The sequence below is a fragment of the Neopsephotus bourkii genome, unplaced genomic scaffold (assembly GCF_033783945.1).
Source record: "Neopsephotus bourkii isolate Nb327-2 ecotype Australia unplaced genomic scaffold, CSIRO-AGI_Nbou_v1 NB_230, whole genome shotgun sequence".
Lineage (NCBI taxonomy): Eukaryota > Metazoa > Chordata > Aves > Psittaciformes > Psittacidae > Neopsephotus > Neopsephotus bourkii.
The window spans coordinates 567,890-587,952 of NW_026900740.1; the positions used below are offsets into that span (position 1 = coordinate 567,890).

Consider the following 20,063-nt stretch of genomic DNA (forward strand, 5'->3'; position numbering starts at 1 on the left):
CCTGGAGAATTTATGGGACTAGGATGGTTCTCCTGCCCACAGCTGAACTGACAAAGCTGCACAGAAGTTGTGTATGAAACCACATGTTTCTTATGTACTGCGCAGGATGTTCTCCTACAATGACTCAATACTATACAAGAATTTCTTGGAATAAAAAGAATCTGGGGTGGGACATTAATTCGACCACTGTGATGTTCATCTGGTTGTAGCATCTACCTGATGGAAGGAGTATTGCCTCTGGGAGGAGGTTACTGTGAGGCCTCCTTGTTTGGAGTGAAAAGGTTACTCTTGATTCGTAAACACCAGTCATCATATGCTTAACAGATTCATAAAGCAGCAGAATCTGAAGGCTGTGCCACTGTTTTAGTAAGCTATTAAATGAGCTGTGCAAGGCACCTGTAGCATTCCTGTGCAAAAATGGACCAGTGGTATGTGCAGATTTGGATGGCGGCTTTGTGGCTGACTTTTGGAGGCATTGCATTGAGGCAGTTCTGGTCAACCACTGGTAAAAGTGCTGGTTGTGATAGTGATGGAGATTGAGGCTGGCAAAATAGCAGGAGGCTGCAATTCTTCGGTACAGTTCACTGTTGTTCACCTCTACAAGAGGGCACAGTTCTGGTTCCAAGTGGGCTTTTACCCCAAATTGCTTTATTTGCAGTGAGAATATATAGGCATGGAGCAAATACATACTGTTTTGAAATCCATCTCTGAGTTGATGAGAGGAGGGTGGTCTTCCCCTCACCCTTCCTTACTTTGCAGGGGGCACAAGGCCTGGTAATCTTCCCATTGTAGAACAGTGATGGGAGCAGTTGGCTTCCTGGAGTGATTTTAATGAAGAGAAGGAATATTAAGCAGAAGAAATGAATTCTCAGTGGAAGAGGGATGAAGACAAAAGCTGAAATTCAGGGGAATTGGAATGGAAGGAATATAGCAGAGAGAAGTGGAGGTAGAACACTGAAGTGGAGTTTGGCCTGATTTTGACTAGGTGTCCTGAGGAAAGGATGTCCAGTACCTTCAGGAAGTGTAAAGGGACTTGGACAGGAAAAGGTTATGATGGCAGAGGCAGGAAGGGGCTCACTGTGGTTAGACAGGGCACAGGGAGGTTTTCAGAGTCATTGTAAATCAGAACCAGCAATGTATGCTGATATATGTGCTGCAGGTTCTTAAGGGGAGGGTGTGTTGCTGCCAGAAGCACAGGCAACTTGTGCAGAGAATGGAGCGGGCTGGGAGGAAGGATCGATGCCAGAAACAAGTTATTTCCATTGATGTCTGTGGGGAAGATGGGAAGGAAATGCTCTTTTTTTCTCAAGTTGGGTAAAAGCTGTTTTGTTCCCACAGGACTTGAGCAACCCAACATCACACAGATTGGGTTGTAACTGCTCAGTAGTGCTTCATGTCAGGCCCTTCTCCTTGGGAAGCTGGGTGCAGCTTTGATCTCTTAAGCTTTTATACCAGGAGTCAGAATTCCCTGTAACAGTCAAATATTTTTTGCTGACTTTTAGGAACTTGCCAGCCAGTTACACTGAAATGCCTTTTAAAAGTCACTAACAGCCTGATCCCCTGGGGAGGTTCTGGGAGTTGAGCATCTGCCTCTTTGGAAATGTCCTGTCACAGCGTTTTGGAAGGGGGTGCTGCAGCATTTGGAAGTCCCAAATCAGACCTGTCCTCTTGTCAGTTTTGGTTTAGATTTTCTTCAAAGTATAAGATGTGCAACTAAGGCATGCAGAGGTATGATGAAAGACAGGCAAATCAGTACCGTTATTTAGAAATAACACCCCACACCACCTAAAAACATCATGCAGGAATCTTGAAGGGGTGAATGTTTTCAAAATAGAGTTCTAGTGTGTGCTACTTTGTTTGCTTTAGCAATCAAAGTTTGTAATGTCTTTGTTCAAATAATCCCATTCATCCCCTGGCTGGTGTAGCAGGCTCAGTACAGTGTGTAGCTCACACACATTTCACCAGTGTGAACATACTGCAAATGAGTTCCTCATCAGTATTGATCTCCCCATTGTGTATGGCACAGAAGTAAATTACATGATGGGATTGATGAAGTAATTTGCCACACTCAAAGCAAAGTGTAATACAGGTGTGTTTTCCCATCTTCATTTTGCACAGAGATGATTTTATGGAGGTTTCAGTGTGTTTAAACCTGCTGTATAATGCTTAATCATCTTTGCTGATACTCAGAGTCATTTTTATGCTAGGTGTAGTTGTTATTGTCTTAGTAGCTAAGACAAGAATAAATACATGGTTGAAACAGCAACACTGATTTACAGCCTGATAAAATTGCCTGGTTTATATACTTGTCATGCTTATTCCAGCTTAATTTCTCATATCCCTAGGAGACTTTTGAAGAGGGTTATAGCCATTTAAAAATAGTTTTAAGGAGTAATAAAACCCGTGTCTGTTGTTGGCAACAGCTCCTAATGTGCAATTGAGGTAAACAAATATTCTCCAGCCTTACAGTTTGTAGAGCTTCGTATTTTGCAGTCTGGCTTTCCTAGAGGCCAGTTAACAGCTAGTCAAACAGGCCAAGCTGTTTAGTTCTCTGCTAGACCAGCTTGGATGACTGCAAACAGAATGCCATGCAGAGGTCCGTCACAGCTCTGTAGTACTGAAGAGGAAGAATGCATCCAACTTACTCCCAACTCATCTAAATTTAATTGTCTTAAAGTATCAGGGCATGGATAGGGCCAGAAGCACTCAAAATAGATATGTAAGGTGGTCACTCACAGATGGTGGTGTTTGCTACTCATTGTGTTTTCGGAAGTGTAAAAGAACATTCCAAGTGGATAGATTCCTTATTTTAGAAACACTCAGACATTGTTTTTCCATGTTGTGATTAGATTGATTAAACACAAGTGGAGTTTGTAATGATTTTAATGGACATTGTGGAAGAGAGTAACACTTTCTTCAGGAAAACGTGTGCCTTGTTTCGGTTTTTTGGTTGGTTCCTGGAGGGGGATAGAAGTCTCTCAGATAATTTCCCTTTCCACTGCAGAAATGGATCATATTCCAGAGAGGATTTTTCTCGCTGTACAGGAATGATTAAAAAATATATTCAGTGGATTGTAAATTATTAATCACAGAAGTTAGAGCTGGAAATGCCTATTAGATGATCCAATGTATTTCCCTGCTGGTGGGGGATTTAGTCCTCTGGCAGTGTCTGTATCAGATATTGCACTTTAAATTCATCACAGAACATTTTTAATTTCTTTCTTTCTTTCTTTTATTCCTCCTCCCCATAAGGGTTCATTTGACCATAAGTGTACAATGGAAAAAGTGTGGACATGTACATAACGCAGTTGCCATCCATTATAATTAATAAATGTCCAAGGATATCCCAAATAACCTAATTCTCTATGCTTTTCCATAAGGCAAACTTTAATAAAAGACTTTAAAAGCACTGTTAGACTTGCTGTACAGGGAGAAGGCACTGTTGATCTTTGCACAGTATCTCTTGCTACATATGGTAGCTCTTCCTTCTGAAGGTTTGTAAAAGCAGAGCCTTCCCAGCACTTAGCGCATTACAGAGGCATGGAGGGATTTGCTGTGGGTTGGAACATTGATAGCGAGGCAATTAGGAACTCAAATTGAATATTAAAGATTGATATACATAATGGGAGCACTGCATGCATTACTTCCTTGTCTTTCACATTGAATTAACATTGGTAACAACTAAATTTGGTGAAGCTCAGAATCTGTCAACAAATGTTGAGCAATGATGTCTTTAATATTCCCAGGCATGTGGCTGAAAACCTTTTGAAGGCTGAGGGGTGGAAGGCGGCTCCCTGTTTGTAAGTCAATTCTTTGCAAATTTTGTTTCCTGCAGTGCTCTCTTGGACAAATTTGAGTTCCTTTATTAGCATATATTTTAGCATGGTTGATTTCCCCTCTGTTCCATAATAGTGATAAGTGACTTGATCTCTACTTTATGACAAAGAACTAAACCAAAGGAAAGATATTCTCCAATGCAAAAAGGCCCTGGGGTTAAATGTATTCACGTTTAGGGGGATGTTGGTTGGATTTTGCCTTTTTTTTGTCTTTTTTCCCCTCTTTTTTTTTTGGTAACAAACAGGGAGACATGAGAAAACGTGCAGCACCCCTGGATGCGTGACCTATAGCAACATACAGCTCAGATGAGCTACATTTGTGTTGAATTTAAGAGATCTAAACTTTGGGGAATTGCCATGGAGTATTTACATCCTACCCCGTGATCCATTTAGTAGGAAGTACAGGATATTTCCCCTTTGTTGCATTTTGATTTACTACTGAAAGTGATGTGCTTCCTGTGCCCTGGGAGCAGAGACAAGTTCTTTGACTGTCCACCTTGGGGACAGTACTCACATATGGGCATTGTAATGAATCACTGACAAGCTCAGGTGGCTGCTTTTATCACCAGGCAGAAGTTTCTGCAGTGCCTGCTTTGTGGAATCTGAGTTTCCAGGTGCTGGGATAATGGCTCTGTTCAGACTTTGGGGTTTGGAGTGATGCAGGGTGGTTGTTCTGGTTTTGCCTTTTAAACATGGGCTTTCTAAGTTAATGTTCCTTTCTGGTGCAGTCCATTAGAGGTGGGGGGATCCTTTTGGCTAGGTGAGCTGGTAATACACACAGAATGCCTTAAAGCAGTTCCTGCAGTCGCAGTGCAATGCATGCCTGTAAGCCTGCAACAGGAGAAAGAAGTGTGCAGTGTAAGTACAAGTGCATGCAAGGTGCATGGCATCCATTTTAACAAATCACTGTAAATCTGCATTTGGTCTCGTATTTTAGGAGCTTCCCACATTCTTTGGTACAGTGACCTCCTGTAGCTAGAAAACTGTGTTGCAAAGGAAGGAAACCCACTTTGTTTTCTTTTGAATCCAAAATAAGCTCACAAATGCACAGTGTTGGAGAAGAAGCTTTTTGTGTGAGAACAACAGGTCTGAGATGTAAGAAAAAGTGCACAGCTTGACAGGATCTTTTGTTAAAACCCTGCTTTTCTATTCTGATTGTGGCAAAAGTGTAAACCATGGGAGGGATTTTTACTTTTAATGTGTAGGTACCAGTAATCAAGAATTTGTGTGTTCATTTGTTTAATGAAATTGTTGTGAAGACCATAATTGAAAAAGGTGTATTTCCTGCTGGACTCATTTTAGGTAATGTTACCGTTTTGGTAAGAATCATAGTGTTCAGGAAACAAAACAAACCCACTTTTAGTTTAACTCGAGTTTTAGTGACTGACATCTGTATGTGACCACCCTATGTTTATACAGGAGGGAAATAATGCTGTGGGGGCCATCCATCAGTTCCATGATTTCCCAAGAACCACAAACCCTTTCCTCTCCCACCACCCCAAGAGGATACAAATTAGTGAACCAAGAAATGATGCTATCATGGCAGGCAGGCAGGCAGGCTCCTCATTTGGTATGCTGAAGGCATACATCTCACTCTGCTCCCACCCTCTCCCCTCCCCCTCCTGCATACTGTTTGTGCTCTTGATAACACGATGAGAAAGATGACTGGCCCTTGTGCTGCAAACTTCTCTGCCTTCCCCATGGACTGACAGTGTTGATCTTGCTTTCAGGTGCATGCCAAATTCCGTTATCCTTTCTACTATGAAATGTGCTGGTATGTTCTGGAGAGATACGTGTCCTGTGTGACCCAGCGCTGCCACCTCAGCAAAGAGTACCAGAAAGAATCAATGTTAATTGGTGAGTGAATCCTTTGAGTGCATGTTCAGAACTGGTGCTGGCACCTTAGGCTGGTTACTGCTTTGCTTTCTGCAAAGCAGATTATGAATTGGAGAACTGTTTCTTTATTTTGGGGTGGGGAAGGTCTGGACTCTTCAGCATTTCTATGAATTACCAGCCTACTTCGTATTATATTTGTTGAACATTCCTTTAGGAAGTGGATCCTGGAACAATAATTTTTGGATGCTTTTGTTCCTTGGTTTCAGTAGTGTTTGTGTTGAGATGATCTGCCAAACAGTAAATGATTTACTGCCATGTTAGGCACAGTACCTTAGTAGCCAAAAATGTGTGCGTCGCAACTGTGCTGGTGGGATGGATGGTTAGTCCTTTTATAGAGAGTCTCTTCTATGGAATGCACTGTGGTCACTAAACCTGGCTTCTTTCTCTTCTCTTTAATCTCTTTAGTTCTTTATATTTGGTGACTGACTTCCAGTTCTTCAGAATAACAAACCCCAGAAAACAGCTACACAAATCTTTATGATCTATAACCCAAGTGCAGGGAGGTCAAAGAAACCTTTATAGCAATAGCTGAAAATGGACCATAGCAGAGATGGATAGATGTGCCTGCAGCAGGAAGGCATTACCTTGGCACTGATGTGAGCTTTACATCAATGTGTGACAATTCCAGTTGCTGGCTTGCTGAACTGCCCTCTTTTTCCTTCCTTTAATGGAACAAGGGGGTGGGCCATGGGGCCTCTCTGCTTTTAGTTGCAGAATGGCTGAAAGTAGTGGAAGCAGCAGCTAACTTAACAGGCTTGTGGTAAGCATGGAGGAAAGCTAAAGAATTTCTATGCCTCTTGCTCCTTAAGATGCTGCTTGGAGTGAACCCGGCATGGTTGAAACTACCTCACGTTCTCGGCAGAGGAAGGAATTGATCACCTACCAGCATTACTCTTGGTAGAAGGGATTGAAGAAGGCATGGGTAGATTTCATTCTCCAGTGAGTTTTACTGACCAAGAATAACTTGAGAAAGCTGAGTCTGCATAGAGGGGCCAGGGAAGCTGCCTGGGATCTGGGTGCTTCACATTTTGTTTCTCTCCTTAGCTCTGTGAGACCCTGGTCAGAAGGGTTTTTGAAGCAGGAACTCTGTGGGGAGGAATTTTTCTCATGATGGAAGTTCATCCTTTCCTCCTGGATGACTTAGCCCCTTAGATCAGCTCTTCATAAAGCAGGGTCAGAACTCTGGTAACCATATTCACTGGAAAACAAGGAACAACCTCCTGTTGTCTAAACCATTGGCATGGGAAGAGGCGCATCCTGCAGGGTGGGGGTACCAGATCCCTGAGGAGTAATTTCAGAACAAATTGTATGTGGAGAGTGGATGCTTCAGGATATTGAGATGGGACCTTTTCCAGCTAAATCTCTGGTGTGAATTCCAGCCCAACTCAGTGATTACTGGTAATGGTTTGGTGATCCCCATGAAATGTGCCTCAGTCCAGTCACTAGTGGAGAGATTCAAATCGTATTAAAGCTCACTGGGGACCACAGATGTCCAGGGTCTGAAGGGAAAAGGATTGTTTTGCATGACCAAAGAGTGCCAGCTGCAAAGGCATCAGGAAAAGGAGCCTGGCTAGCTATATGGAAAATGGTTTGGTGGTGGAAATGGATTTGTCTCCTGTTGTGGCTTCAGTTGTTGGCCTTGTGGACAGTGAATATGAAACTCTTGCTGTTGTTTGAGCATAGTTTGGTGGTCGTTTCAAGCTGCTTTAAGAAACATGCTGCTCTCACAAGACTATTCTGTTTAGTGAACTCCAGAGTGTGCATCTGCTGGCTGTGATCTGACTGAAAATTAACCCTACTGACAACTGAATGTATTTGTTGCTGGTAGGATTGATGAGCTGACTTGCAGCCCTCCTGGGTGTTAAGGGGGTCTGGCTGGGCACATCGTGACCTGTTCTCAGTATTGAGGGGATTGGTACGTTCGTCTTACCAAAGCGGTATCTACCGACAGCGTGTAGCTCATCCACCTGCCTGTATCTCTTGACTTCAGAGTATTAGCATGCTGACACAATCTCTGACATTGACATCCAGAGCCTTTCTCTCCAGGAGAGAGATGTATACTATTTTTTTGGGTCAGAAATTTGCTTTTTACTTCTTAGCAGAATCTTAACCTTAGAATAGTTCTTCAGCTGGAGATTGTGGTTCAAAAGCCCAGATCTGTATCTGCTGGATCTACTGGATCTTTTTCACCTTGGCATTTGCCAAATTCAGAGGAGTAAGGGTACCTTATTTACCTTTACAGAGCTGTTTTGCTGCTTTGTTCTGTATGAGTAATGCCATTTCAAATACTTATCCTTTAACTGGTCTCAGTGTCCAGCCTCTTGACTCAAATCTCTATGAACTGTAATCCTAGAATTACACTTGTTTGGCCTGTGGCTTCTATCTTGGTATCATTCACTTGCTGTGGGATGGGACATCCACATGAGGTCAGTGTTCCAAAACCCTGCTGCTACTTTTTAAGCTTCAGAACTGCTAAGGTCCTTAAATCATCTCTTCCTTAGAGACTTCTCTGTCTGCAAGCAATTTCTTCATTTCCCATGAGAGAGTATCCCTTGACAAATAATTTCCCATTGTTCTTAAAGAGTAATGAAAACAAAGTACTTAACTTCTGTGCAGGCCCCTTAATAGATCTAATTGTCTTCTGTCATCCTTGAGTTAAGAAAAAATCCTTCACATCCTTGTATTCGTTTTCGGAAATGTCTCTGGAATAATCTTAATATTTCTCCTATTTGTTTTAAAATCATTTCTTTAACATAATTTGTTCTAAATGTCTACTTTCTACCTTTCCTTTTGCGTGCTAGAACTTGCTAGTTTTCACCCTCTAGTTCTGCTGCTTTCTTTTCTTGTGTATATATACCTTCTGATACAGTGGTCTAAGAAGCAACAGCTGGTTCTTAGTTGATGAGGACGTCCAGCAGAGAGAGCACAGGATGCTGCCTGTGATCCCTGAGATTCCCAAGGTGGTTTGCACAGCGTTGGTGGAGATTCTGTTCTCCTGTGTGAGAGAAAGGAGATGAGTGCAGTGATAGATGAATGTGGGGAACACAGAAACCCGAGTTCATCGGCAGTTGCAGTTTAAGGATATCTATAGACTTTTCATACTGTGTATTCACTGCATAGTATTTGTTTGCTTTGACATGAAGGTTGCTAAATTCAGAGTGACTCTTTCAAGGCATTGCCTGCTCATGACAGTGTATTTTTGTGATCGTATTGCAGTACCTTTGTTCTGATAGTTACATGCTAGTATAGCAACTTACACTGTCCTCTGTATTTCTGGTTTCTAAAGGCAGGCAAAAACCCCAAACCCACCTCAGTGTAGTCAAGGCTGAAACCTTCCCACCCCCTAAATAAAAATGTCAGTGCTTCTGAGTGAGTTGGAAGATGATGACCATGGCTTCCTTTCCCATTCTCCAGGCCCAGAATGAGTTTTCAGGCAGCTGCTTCCTAGTTAGTGTGTGAGACTGTTCTTTTTCAGCTCTCTTCCACAGAAGGGCAAACACTCTGGGGAATGATGACATGACAGCAGTCGCAGGCTGCTGCAAAAGCACACAATCTCTCTTTCTCTCTTTTTCTTTCACTTGTCCCTCTCTCAACTGTGACATTTGTCCCGCTGGCTGAAATCAGAAAGGGATCTTATTTGGGCTTCCTCCTAGATTTGAACATGCACTGTTTCGGGATGGGTATGTCTTCATTATTTTTACTCTTACCATGAATGAGTCTGTACTGGATGTTTTCAGCCACAGTTGACCTTCAGTGAGATACGGATCTTGAGGGTGAGCTGACAAAGAGTAATTGGGAGAAGATACTGGGCTATCAGAAGTGTGCTTTCTCTGTAGCCTGCAGCTTTTAAGTTTCCCATTGCTAAAATTTTAACAGGATGGCTCTAACTGTATGTTAAGCCTGATGGATGAAGAAAATGCACCCTCTGGCATGGAGGAGATGCCATGTCTGTCTTTTATTTTCCAATTCCCTCTTCTCAGGGGATAGAATAGATTTGCTTATGATAGACAGGTACTAGACTATATTGAGTGATTTCTGTGTGGGGTGCTCCATTTCCAGGATGTTCAGGTTTTTTCTGCTAATGAAAATGTCATTGCTGTCTTTAGCAGACTAATAGCAACTGCTGCTCCCAAGTCACAGTGTCAGGTTTGGAGCTGGGAATGGCAAGGTAGATATTTTACACTGGACTGTTCTGAGGAGTTTAGAAAGGTTTCATAATTACACCTCACCCCCTTCCCTGTTAAGTTCTACAGTACAGCAAGTTGCTTTCTGGCAAGGAAAGAAACTGTGTAATTATCCTTCTTGTACAAGTGGATAACTAGGGGGAAAATGAAGTGATTTGCCCAGAACCAGCAGGGAGGTGAACTGCTATAGAAAAGGTATTTGTAGCTCTCTGTCCTGTGGTCAAGCCTGTGCTGCTCCTCCTCTTCACCGAGTTATGTCTCTGACTGGTTTGTATAAGCTGCTTTGAGATGGAGAGGGGTAAAGGTCTTTTAGCACTGAATTCTACAGGAGGCCAGACTGGATAACCGCTCTGCAGCTGGGGTTCTGACCTGGTGTTGGCTGCTACATTGGCTCAGAAGAAATCTCAGGTGCATATAGCAGCAGCTTTTCTTCACGGAGACACTTTATAAACCAAAAACCTCCGAGTGAGTGAAACCCTGGTAATACAGAGCTTAAAATGCACTTCTTGACAGAGTAAATGCAGATTATGCTTAGTAGGGCCTTGCTGACAGTCAGAAGCTGTTTTCATTAAAATGAATAAATGAAAATCATGACATGTTGCGTTACAACAAAACACATGAAAACACAAAACTGAACCTTCCTCATCTTGCAGCTATCCCTCCATCCTATCGATTCCCTTGTGGGAGTGTTTTGTGTGGCTGCTTGCTTTTGGATTAGCAGCAGTAGCAGACAGTCGTTGTCTTTTGAAACCCCACTCTTAATCTGATGGTGCACCAGCACTGTAATCCCCTCGTGCTCCAGACTACACTGATACACTTCAGGTTAAAGGCAAGCCCTTTCCTCAAAGATCAAGTTAGGCAGAGCATCATGTAACTGCCCAGCTTACAGAGAGCAGCCCACAGCAGGGCTCTTGACTGGAGACAGTTCATTTTGAGGTTAGATTTAGACTGTTTTCTGCCTGTTCTTACCCTGTAGCTGGCACAGCAGGGCCTGTCCTGCACAGACAGCCTGTGGCAGGGAAGGGTGGCAGCTGGCAGAACAGAATTGCTGCCCCCCTGGGTGCTTGCTTCTAATGGGAATAGGTCCCCAGTATGCTGTGGTGCTCCACTCCTGTCTTGCCTTTTGTTTCCATAGATGAGAGCAAGAGACAAAAAGTGGAGATGTCTCTCAAAAGCTGTTTTCTCTTTGCACCAGAGCATTACTTTTAGTAAATTATTCACACCTCCATAACATGATCTCCTTCTCCTAAAGAAAGGCCTTACCTACACGTGTGATTTGCCCCACTTACAACCATTAGTTCCTGTTCAGCAGAGCCACAGCACAGGAAGACACAAACGTATTTTCTTTAAGTGGGTTCATACCAGTTTCTGTTAATGATGCTGTGCTGGTGGCATAGGGATGTGTATCTGCTTTCCCTTTCTGTTTTATCAGTGGCATCTTCTCCCATCCAGGCTGGGCTTTCATGCTTCAGTCAATTGTGAAATAGCTCACCAGGGCAGCGTAGCTTGAGAATGGGCTCCAGCCCTGGATCCAAAAGCCTGGATTCTGATTCCTGGTTTTTCCCTAGATTTGATGTGTGACAATGAGCAAGTCCTGCTTTCTCCCAAGCATCTGTTTCCTCAGCTGTAAAATGGGAGAATGACATAAGCTGATTATATAGCCCTGTGAGGTGGGTAAGCGTGCTGGTTACTGTGGACAAAGGGAAAAACACTGTTAAATCCAAGTTGGATAAACTAGTGTGCTTTAAATGTTCTGGTTAAGATATTTTCTAATCCTGTTTATTTTTCGGAGAGAAGCATGGGGGTGTAACAGCACAGCCCAGGGAGGAGGAGCTGCTGTGGAATGTTGCAAGGCACCACCTCAGCACACAAAATACACTGTGCTCTACTTCTGCATGGAGAAGCTTTTTGGGAGGGATGCAGGGAGGACATCGCCCTGCACTGTGGATGGAGCTGGATTTGGCTGTCACTGCCATCTTTTCACAGGCATTTCAGCCTAAATGTGCCTCTCAGGAGTAATTTTATGGCCATTTTGGTTCTGAGGAAAACTGCAAACATGACTGAAGGAGTGGAATGGACAGAAATGCTTGAGTTTTGCAGCCACTGTAATGACAGCACACATGGCCTGCGAGGTATAAAGTGGGCAACTCTTCCCTCAGGCACTAACATGCAGTGGGGCACTTGGCCTTTGAGTTTTTATCTGCAACCGCAAAGCTGGCCAGGCTGCCCTTGTACTGTGATTCTTGCCACTGCCTCTTGCATCTTTGTTACCCAGCTGACAGATAACATCTGTATTTTCAGATATATTTCCTATATATCCTGTGATAAGGATGAATTTGCCAGCTTGAAACTGGCCTTCAGCGTTTGTTTTGAACCTCACTGTTCAACAACCGGATGCTGAGCTTTTTCATTAATGTCCATTTAATCCTTCCTTAAGCATGATTCACATCGTCCTAATCCAAAGCTACTGCATTGCAAAGCATGAGAGCTGTGAAAGGAGCTTTTCATTAATTGTTCACTCACTTTTTCTGTCTGACTTCTGTTTCCTTTGCAGTGTTTTTGTTTGCAGCTTGATCTCATACCCATTTCGGCCAGCATTCAAATGCACGTGGGCTTAACTGGGTGTTGCCAGTGTTAACTGTATTTTCCACAGAATTCCTGCTGTTGCTGATTGCATTCAGTGTTGTTCACTTAGTAAGGGAAACGGTGTCAAATAAATAAGAAGGAGTTGTGCGCTTTAGGGAACCTTGGCCACTGGTTTCCTACTTTGCTTTCAGTGCTTGATTGCACACAGTTGGTTAACACTTGGGGTCTTAGGGGGAAGCCTAATATAAAACTACAATTAACAGTTCATTAGACACAGAAACTTGGCTATAGATTTGCCTGAGAAGTATCTAGAATGTATCAGGGAGAGCATTAACAAACCCAGGATCATGTAACTCTGTGACAGTCCCTGCATTTCTCAGTCTGTTTTAGCTTCTTGTCTGTAAAATAAGTGCAGTTGTAATCCTCTGCCTCAGAAGAGCAGTAAGTATTCCTGTGGTAACAAGTGGGGGTTCTTGATTTGCCAACAGTTGCCCACCAAGAGGAGAAGTATTGAGGCGCTGGTTTTGTGCTGTGCAGAGTTCTTGGAAGAATGATGATGGAGAGCATTTCAACGTGCTTTCTGCCATCACTTTTCCCCTCCTCTTTGTGTGCTAACTCTCTTCTTAAAGCTGTAAAGCTGCTGAATCTGGTCTCTCTTGGATTTGTGGGAAAACTAATTGTGTGTGACTTAAGAGCTCTGCCTACTCCTAATTGAAGGCATAGAGGACTGAAGCTTTGAAGAAAGCATAATTTTTCCCTAAATGTTTCCCAGTCATTTGAACTGAGTAGATGTTAATGAAAACCAGCCTTAAACAGACAACCCCCCCCAAATTAGAAATCAGCTGAAAAAAGCCTGTTCTTCTCACATACTTAGTAGGTGCTATCCAGTGCTCTTTTCAATAGGCAGTACCTAGCTCTGGTGATAGTGCTTGAGCTGAGCTACATTGGGTAGAAATTCAGCATTCTTTTTCTAACTTTCAGATGCAAAAAGAAAACGCAGCACAGACAGCTACTCATCAGATTCGTGGTTAGACATGGACGAAGAATCTTGTGATGCCCATATCCGGGAGGAGAAGGATGACAGCTTGGATAAGAACTCCAAATCCTTGGTGGATGGTTCCTCCTCACCCAATAGCACACACTCAGAAGGGAAGGAAGGTGCAGGAAGAAAACAAAAAGCCACAGTAATGAGGTACTTAAAAAGAACTTTGTCCAATGAGTCAGATGACAGTGTGAAATCGACGACCCCCACGGACTATCCCAAAACACCAACGGGGTCTCCAGCTACAGAAGTTTCAACCAAATGGACTCACCTCACAGAATTTGAACTGAAGGGTTTGAAAGCCCTGGTGGAAAAGCTTGAATCTCTCCCAGAGAACAAGAAGTGTGTTCCGGAAGGCATCGAAGATCCGCAGGCTCTCCTAGAGGACATGAAGGTAGGTGTGAGAGCTTGCTGAGCCACACAAACTGTAGTCCTTGCGCGCAGAAGACAGCAGGAGATCCGAAAGCAAAGCTCTGCAGCAGAGGGATGGCAGCTTGTGTGTAGTGACCATCTCATATCAGCCTGCTGTGCCACAGAGAGGGGAAACAGCCTGTAACAGAAGCTGTCTCTGCTCTGGGGAGGTGGCTGTTTGCAGGCTGGTTTAACTGATGTGCTGCTTCCTGACTGTTACAGTAGTGGCCAAAAGTTTAGATCCTCTCATAGTTATGTCCCATTTGTAATAATACCTCAAGTGTGTAATACATTTATAGTCTTAACCTGCTGATTTTAGTCTAGTGTCTTTCTGAGTACACCTTAATAACTGACATACAAAATCTAAGCACTGGATTGTAATTCAGAGCTATATTGTCTAATGTTTTCAGTTGCTTTCTTATCTTTCACCTTTTCCATTTTCTTTTCCTCCATTGCCCTCTATAGGTTGATAGTTATTCTCTACTGGTACAACATACTATTTTTGGAGATGATGTGAGGAGTGAAAGCTCACTAATGGCAGAACTCTTTAGATTTTAGTATGCTGGAAGTGATACCAGTATCAATTTATCCCCATCTGACTTAGGGATCAGTTCCTCCTGAAGACCCACATGGCCTTGCTGCTTCTACTCCCAGCCTTGCCCCTGATCCATGGCATCCCTTTGGACTACTTGGTTAGCTTTTCTGTGTCCTGTTTTCACACTGTATCAAATATAGGCTTGTTAATTCAAATAAAACCTGGGAGCAGCATACTCTTTGTATGCTTTTGATGGGACTTGTCATATAAGGCTAAACTTGTCAGCCTGTGCTCATGGCAATTTGGCCTGATTTGGAACTATGAGTATTGATTCCTAGTCTCGCATGTGGACTGGTCTTGTGTGTGGACTGTTAGTTTTGTGCTGTTGCTGGGTACAGTGGGGTTCTTCAGCTACCTGTGTTCTCTATCCAAGAGCTGTGTAAGCCACAGTCTGAGGGGGGGTGAAATATGTGTTTATATGGTAAAAGGGGAGCCTGTGCTTTTTTTAGTGCAAGTAGTATAACAGCTGCTTCGAAAAGGCTTCAGAAAGAAGGCTGAACATATGCAGTGTGCAGTGGAACCAAATCCCACAGTCTTGGAGCCTGGAAGTGTGATACACAGCACTCCTTTTAGTAAACCACAAGATCTCAGAAAGTCTCTTCTTGCAAAATCAGCCACTTTGTACATGAAAGTGGACACACATGCCCAAAGTGGAGCTGTGGATTCACTCACTTGCTTTGTGATCAGTTGTCTTCTAATCAGAAATCAAAATGAAGCTTCAAGACCAGGAGCTGAATTTGTGCTGAAGGAGGAGGAATGGCAGTGTTACTTTTCCTGATATACAAACCTATTTTTACTTGAAAGTAAACTGCCCCTTCTTGAAATCCCAGAAGGGGGTACAACACATCATAACCAGTGCAGATGTTCAGAGTCATGCATGCTCTTTTGATGACATACTCCAGTGCAATGTGAGACATCTTACTAGAACACGGCAAGATACCAGATGTGAATCTGGTTTAAAGCACTGTGTAGGAATATATGTTTTCTTTCTGCTCTCCAGTGGCTTTGCTGCAGAGATGGAGAGCTGCAAATGGACATTTAAGGAAAAGCCCCTTTTTGGTGATACTGTGTTTTAACTGGTAATAAGTGGGCATCTGCCAGTTTATTTTGTGCATCTCACAGAGTTGCAGTCTTGGTGTTCCATCTCCTTTGCTAACTGCCTGCTTCTGAACTTTCTGTCCTTGCCAGCACACACTGTAACCATCAGGATGTAGCCCAACATCTGGATACTGATGGTTCCCTGCTGGTTAAAGAGCTCGTGACCACATCTAAACGTCATCCGTGCTGCAGAGTTGTTTTCTCTGGAATCACCTCTGTATGTTGGTGAGCCTGTGACTGATTAGCCAGAGCAACACCTTCAAAAGGGTGTTAAACATTTTCCTGAACCATGTCTAAAGAACTGTTAAAGAACTTTCTTACCCATCTTTTTTACAGTATTGGCCCACAGGCAGCCCTCAATTATCAGAGAGTGGGAGTTACTGCAGTGTAGTAAATGAACCAAAGCCTGTATTCTGCTTCTCTATGACTCTCCATACAGCTCCATCATCCACTTGCTAGGTGCTCTGAAGGAGTTGGGAGTTGTACTCATGTCAGTGTTGACTTGAGAACTCTTCCTCTTAAGTAAGGAGTGGAATCCAGGATTCCCAGCACAGGCCTTCCCTTGCTCCTCATTAGCAAGTAATCCAAGGCAGCCACTGACAAGGTGTATCCCGTTTGCATCCGGGATCCTGGATGCAACAAAATGCTGCTTCTTTCTGACACTGTGTCCACTTACATGGTAGAGCCAAAGCATCCTATTTCCTTGTAACCCAGGTTGTATTTATCTCCTTGACCACTAAATCATATTCTTACTTTGCTCCTGGTTTTCCACTTTGTACAGGAATTAACGTGGGGATTTTGCTGATAGCATTAGCAGCAGTGTGAGCAGAAGCCTGGCACCTTTACCTCACCCTTGTGAGCCTCCAGAGCACCAGTCATCTGTGTGGCTGAATGGAGGCAGAAATCCTGCAGAAGCAGCTGTGCAGCTCATACGTGCTGTGACTGTATTCACAAGTAAAGGTACTATAAAAAGTACCCTTTTAGTGCACCCATTTGAGAGTTATTTTTGACAGAAGCATGGCAAAAACATGCTCTGACAAAGTCTGAAAGCTCTTGCTCTGCTTGGGAAGTCTTGAACAGGTTTCTTCCTGAAGAAAATAAATCCACGTTTACTGTGGCAGTTTTATTTGTTAATTAAATGCACTCAGGAGCTTTTCTGTACAACATTCAGGTTTGTCTTTGTGCTTCACTAGGATAATTAATGTTTTCAGAAAATAGGATATGGGTAGTTAAACTGGAGAAAGGAAACTGTTTTATTCAGTGATGTGAAGTTTCACAGCACAAATCAAGGTAACTCACTAAGAGCCTGTGTTTTCCCATCTGAGCAAGAATACAGTAGAGGATGGGTGACTGGATTACTGCTCTTAGTGGTAAATACAACTGTGAACAGCTATTTAATGTCAAGTAGGTGAGACTCTTTGAAGTAATTTGTTTTCCTTATGAGAAGGGAGACTGAAAACCAAACTAAGCCTGTGTAAATTCCTTACATGTCATCTAAGCTCCTAACTAACTGCAACTGTCCAGTGGGACACAGCAATCCAGAAGTGCCAAGCTAATGCCTGTGCAGATTGAGAACCCATTTATCACCATGATCGATGGAGTGCTGTAGCACAAGGGAGGCTTATTTGCAGAGCATAACACGGGCCTCGCTTGGGGAGTGGGTCAGTTCTTCCCTCAGTTCAAACAAGGAATTAAATTCTTGTTGGCTGGAGCTCTGCTGTATGGGCACTGCATCACATGAGACTTGTGTTCACCACCAAAGGAGCTTCTCATAGGCCTCCAAACAGCGATTACAGGCAGCAGCGTTCGCTCCGCAGCAGATGGCATCTGAACAATCAGCCAAGGAGATGCAACACTCTCTGTATCCAAATGTCTGTGGATGGGCTCTGTGTGAGCTGTATGTGCAGCAAATGTGAGGGGAAATTGTTGTACAGATAAACACACCCTCCCCAAAAGTGCTCAGCTGACCCAAGTTGCAGAAGGACAGAAGGCTTGGCAGGGGGAACAGCGAGAAGACACTGCAGCCATTGCCCTCTCATCCTTGCTGGTGGTGTTGCTGTCAGAGGCACTTCCAGCCTGCAGCCATAGCTTGTTTTCTGTATATATACATGCCCCAAAGTGAAATAGGAAACAGTGCAACAACTCCAGCTCTGAACTTTAACCAGCTGAACTGTTGGAAAACTACCTACACTGGTGAGGAAGAGAAGGAGGGGAAAAAATCACTAAGAAGTAATTTTACTTAAATGGTAGCCTTGGGGATTGGAAGAGTTTCATTGTCTGGCTTTTCTGCTTCGTATTTAGCTGCTAAATAGTATGTCAGTCTACTAAAGATGCAGTTGGGGTGAACTTACACATGAAGGAGGGAATAAAGAGGTAACCATCTTACTCCTTGGTGTAGTTTGCACCCCACATCACAGGACCCATAAAGCTGAGCAGACCTTTGATTGTGCCAGTCTTCATCCCACATTAAACACTGCCAGTGATACTTGTCGGTGTGCAGCCTCTGATTTCAGCACACAATGTTTCTGTTGTATTACCAGAGGGATGGTAATTCCTTTGCTGTTGTTGGGGAAGAGGATTGGGAGGTCTGCCTCCTAATAATGCCACAGACCTTCCCCACTTCAAAGCAAAAATGCTGCTGTTCTTCAGAAGGGACTGTGGAAGTCCATTAGGGCAGAAGAAACTCGGTTGGAAGAAGAGAGTTTGTCAAATATCCACAACTCCTTGGCAGCAGCAGCAGATTCTTGTGCAAGACAGATGATATCTGCTGAAATATGTCCTTACTTTTTCCTGCCAAGAAATCTTACCCCCTTCTCATTCTGATGACAGGGAAAAAAACTCCCTCTGCTGAATGCAGTTCAGGGGAATCATTCCTTGCTGTGCTTTTGAAATTAATGGCTAAGCTGAATTCTTACATGCTTAATCACTTTCTTTCCTTCAGACCTGCTGTTGTCACCACAGCCTTCAAGCGTAGTGCATTGGACAGCCTTGTGCTGGCTGAGCAGCACAATGTGTGTCTAACTGGAGCCCTGTGGCTTTGCTTTGTCTTCTTTTTCTCTTGTTTTTTTGAGCAGGTGAACACAAGTCTGCCTCCTCCAGCCTGCTGTGTGCTGCCACTTGACACTGCCCTCAGTGGTTATGGTTCTGCTGCTCAGACATCCGTTGTTTTCAGCTGGCTGAGATGATAAACTGCCATAGTTTTACACTTCTTGGATAATATTTTCACGTGATACATATGATAACAAGAAACCTTCATTATCTTGCCAAGTTCTTGGAATATATTCTGCTTTCTATTGAACTCAGTGTCTCTCACAGTTGTTAGTGGAAGTGTTAAGGTTTTCTGTCTTACAAGCTTTCAAATCTGAGAATAGCAAAATAAAGAGGGGTTAATTTGTCCTTTGTATGGTTCTCGAGCTGCCACCTTGCTCTGTAGAATTTTGGCTTTGTTATCAGGATACTAAAGACCTCTCTGGTTTTAGGACTGAAAACTGACTCGGAATGTGGTCGCAGTTCAGTTAATGCAGTGATCACTCTCTCAGATAAAAAGGACATGAGACAAGAGGCACTCACTTAACCTCAGCTCAGCCACGACTTAATTTGCCAGTAACTAGCCCCTGTGTGAAAGCTGTTAGCCATTTCACTCGGAGAATACAGGGCTGGAGGTGTGCAACAGAGACTGATCATGGTCAGGTTGAGGCAAGCTACATTTTACTCCTCACCAGCCAGGCTGTGCCTATGCAAGCTCCTGAGTGCAGCCACAGTGCTGGGCTGACGAAACTGGGCTTGTACTGGGAGTGCTTATTTTGGTCCTGGGCGCTGCTTTCGGGGTAATCGGTATCAAGAACAGCCTTTTAGTGGTGTGATGGTATCTGGAGCAGCAGCAGCACTGTGCTGATGTGCTGCAGTGTCTATTAGCCTATTAGCATCTCTCATTTAAGCACAGTCTGGGGAATTGGGCTCAATCCAGCAGGTTGTCTGAGCCCCAAGGGAAGCAAGCCAGCCCCAGGGATGCTCCTCCAAACCCCAATTTGGATGCTAGTCTGCCTGCTCAGGCTCTTGGGGCCTGGAACATGCTGTCGTACTCCGGGCGTTAGTTGGATGATTACAGATGAATTCCAACTGTGCTTCCTATTAAAAACAATTACTGTATTTTAAGCTCTTGTATAGTGTGTGAAGTTTCTAATAATTAAGCTCTACACCGGGGACTGACAGAGCCTGGTGCCTATTGTTGTCTAATTAAGCTGTTTTCAGGAAGTCTGTGTACTTGGTGGCAACACTGTTGAACTTCATTGTCTGGGGTTATCGCCTGAATTCTATTTTAAGGTGATTTCCAACCTGCAATTCTTGGTTTATTGCAGCATTTTTTCCCCACTTTAATCTGTTAGTGCTTATTTGGGCTTCAGTGTTCAGCAGCA

At 43.5% G+C, this 20,063-nt stretch overlaps 1 protein-coding gene across 11 annotated transcripts in view; it reads left to right on the forward strand.

The window, feature by feature from the left end:
* Positions 1–20,063, forward strand: part of KDM2B (lysine demethylase 2B) — a 117,011-nt gene that overhangs the window by 56,295 nt on the left and 40,653 nt on the right. For all 11 annotated transcript variants that reach the window (XM_061344557.1, XM_061344555.1, XM_061344558.1 and 8 more), the window contains 2 exons: positions 5,567–5,693; positions 13,484–13,938. In XM_061344557.1, the coding sequence (XP_061200541.1) occupies positions 5,567–5,693; positions 13,484–13,938 (582 nt within the window). The remainder of the gene's footprint in view (positions 1–5,566; positions 5,694–13,483; positions 13,939–20,063) is intronic.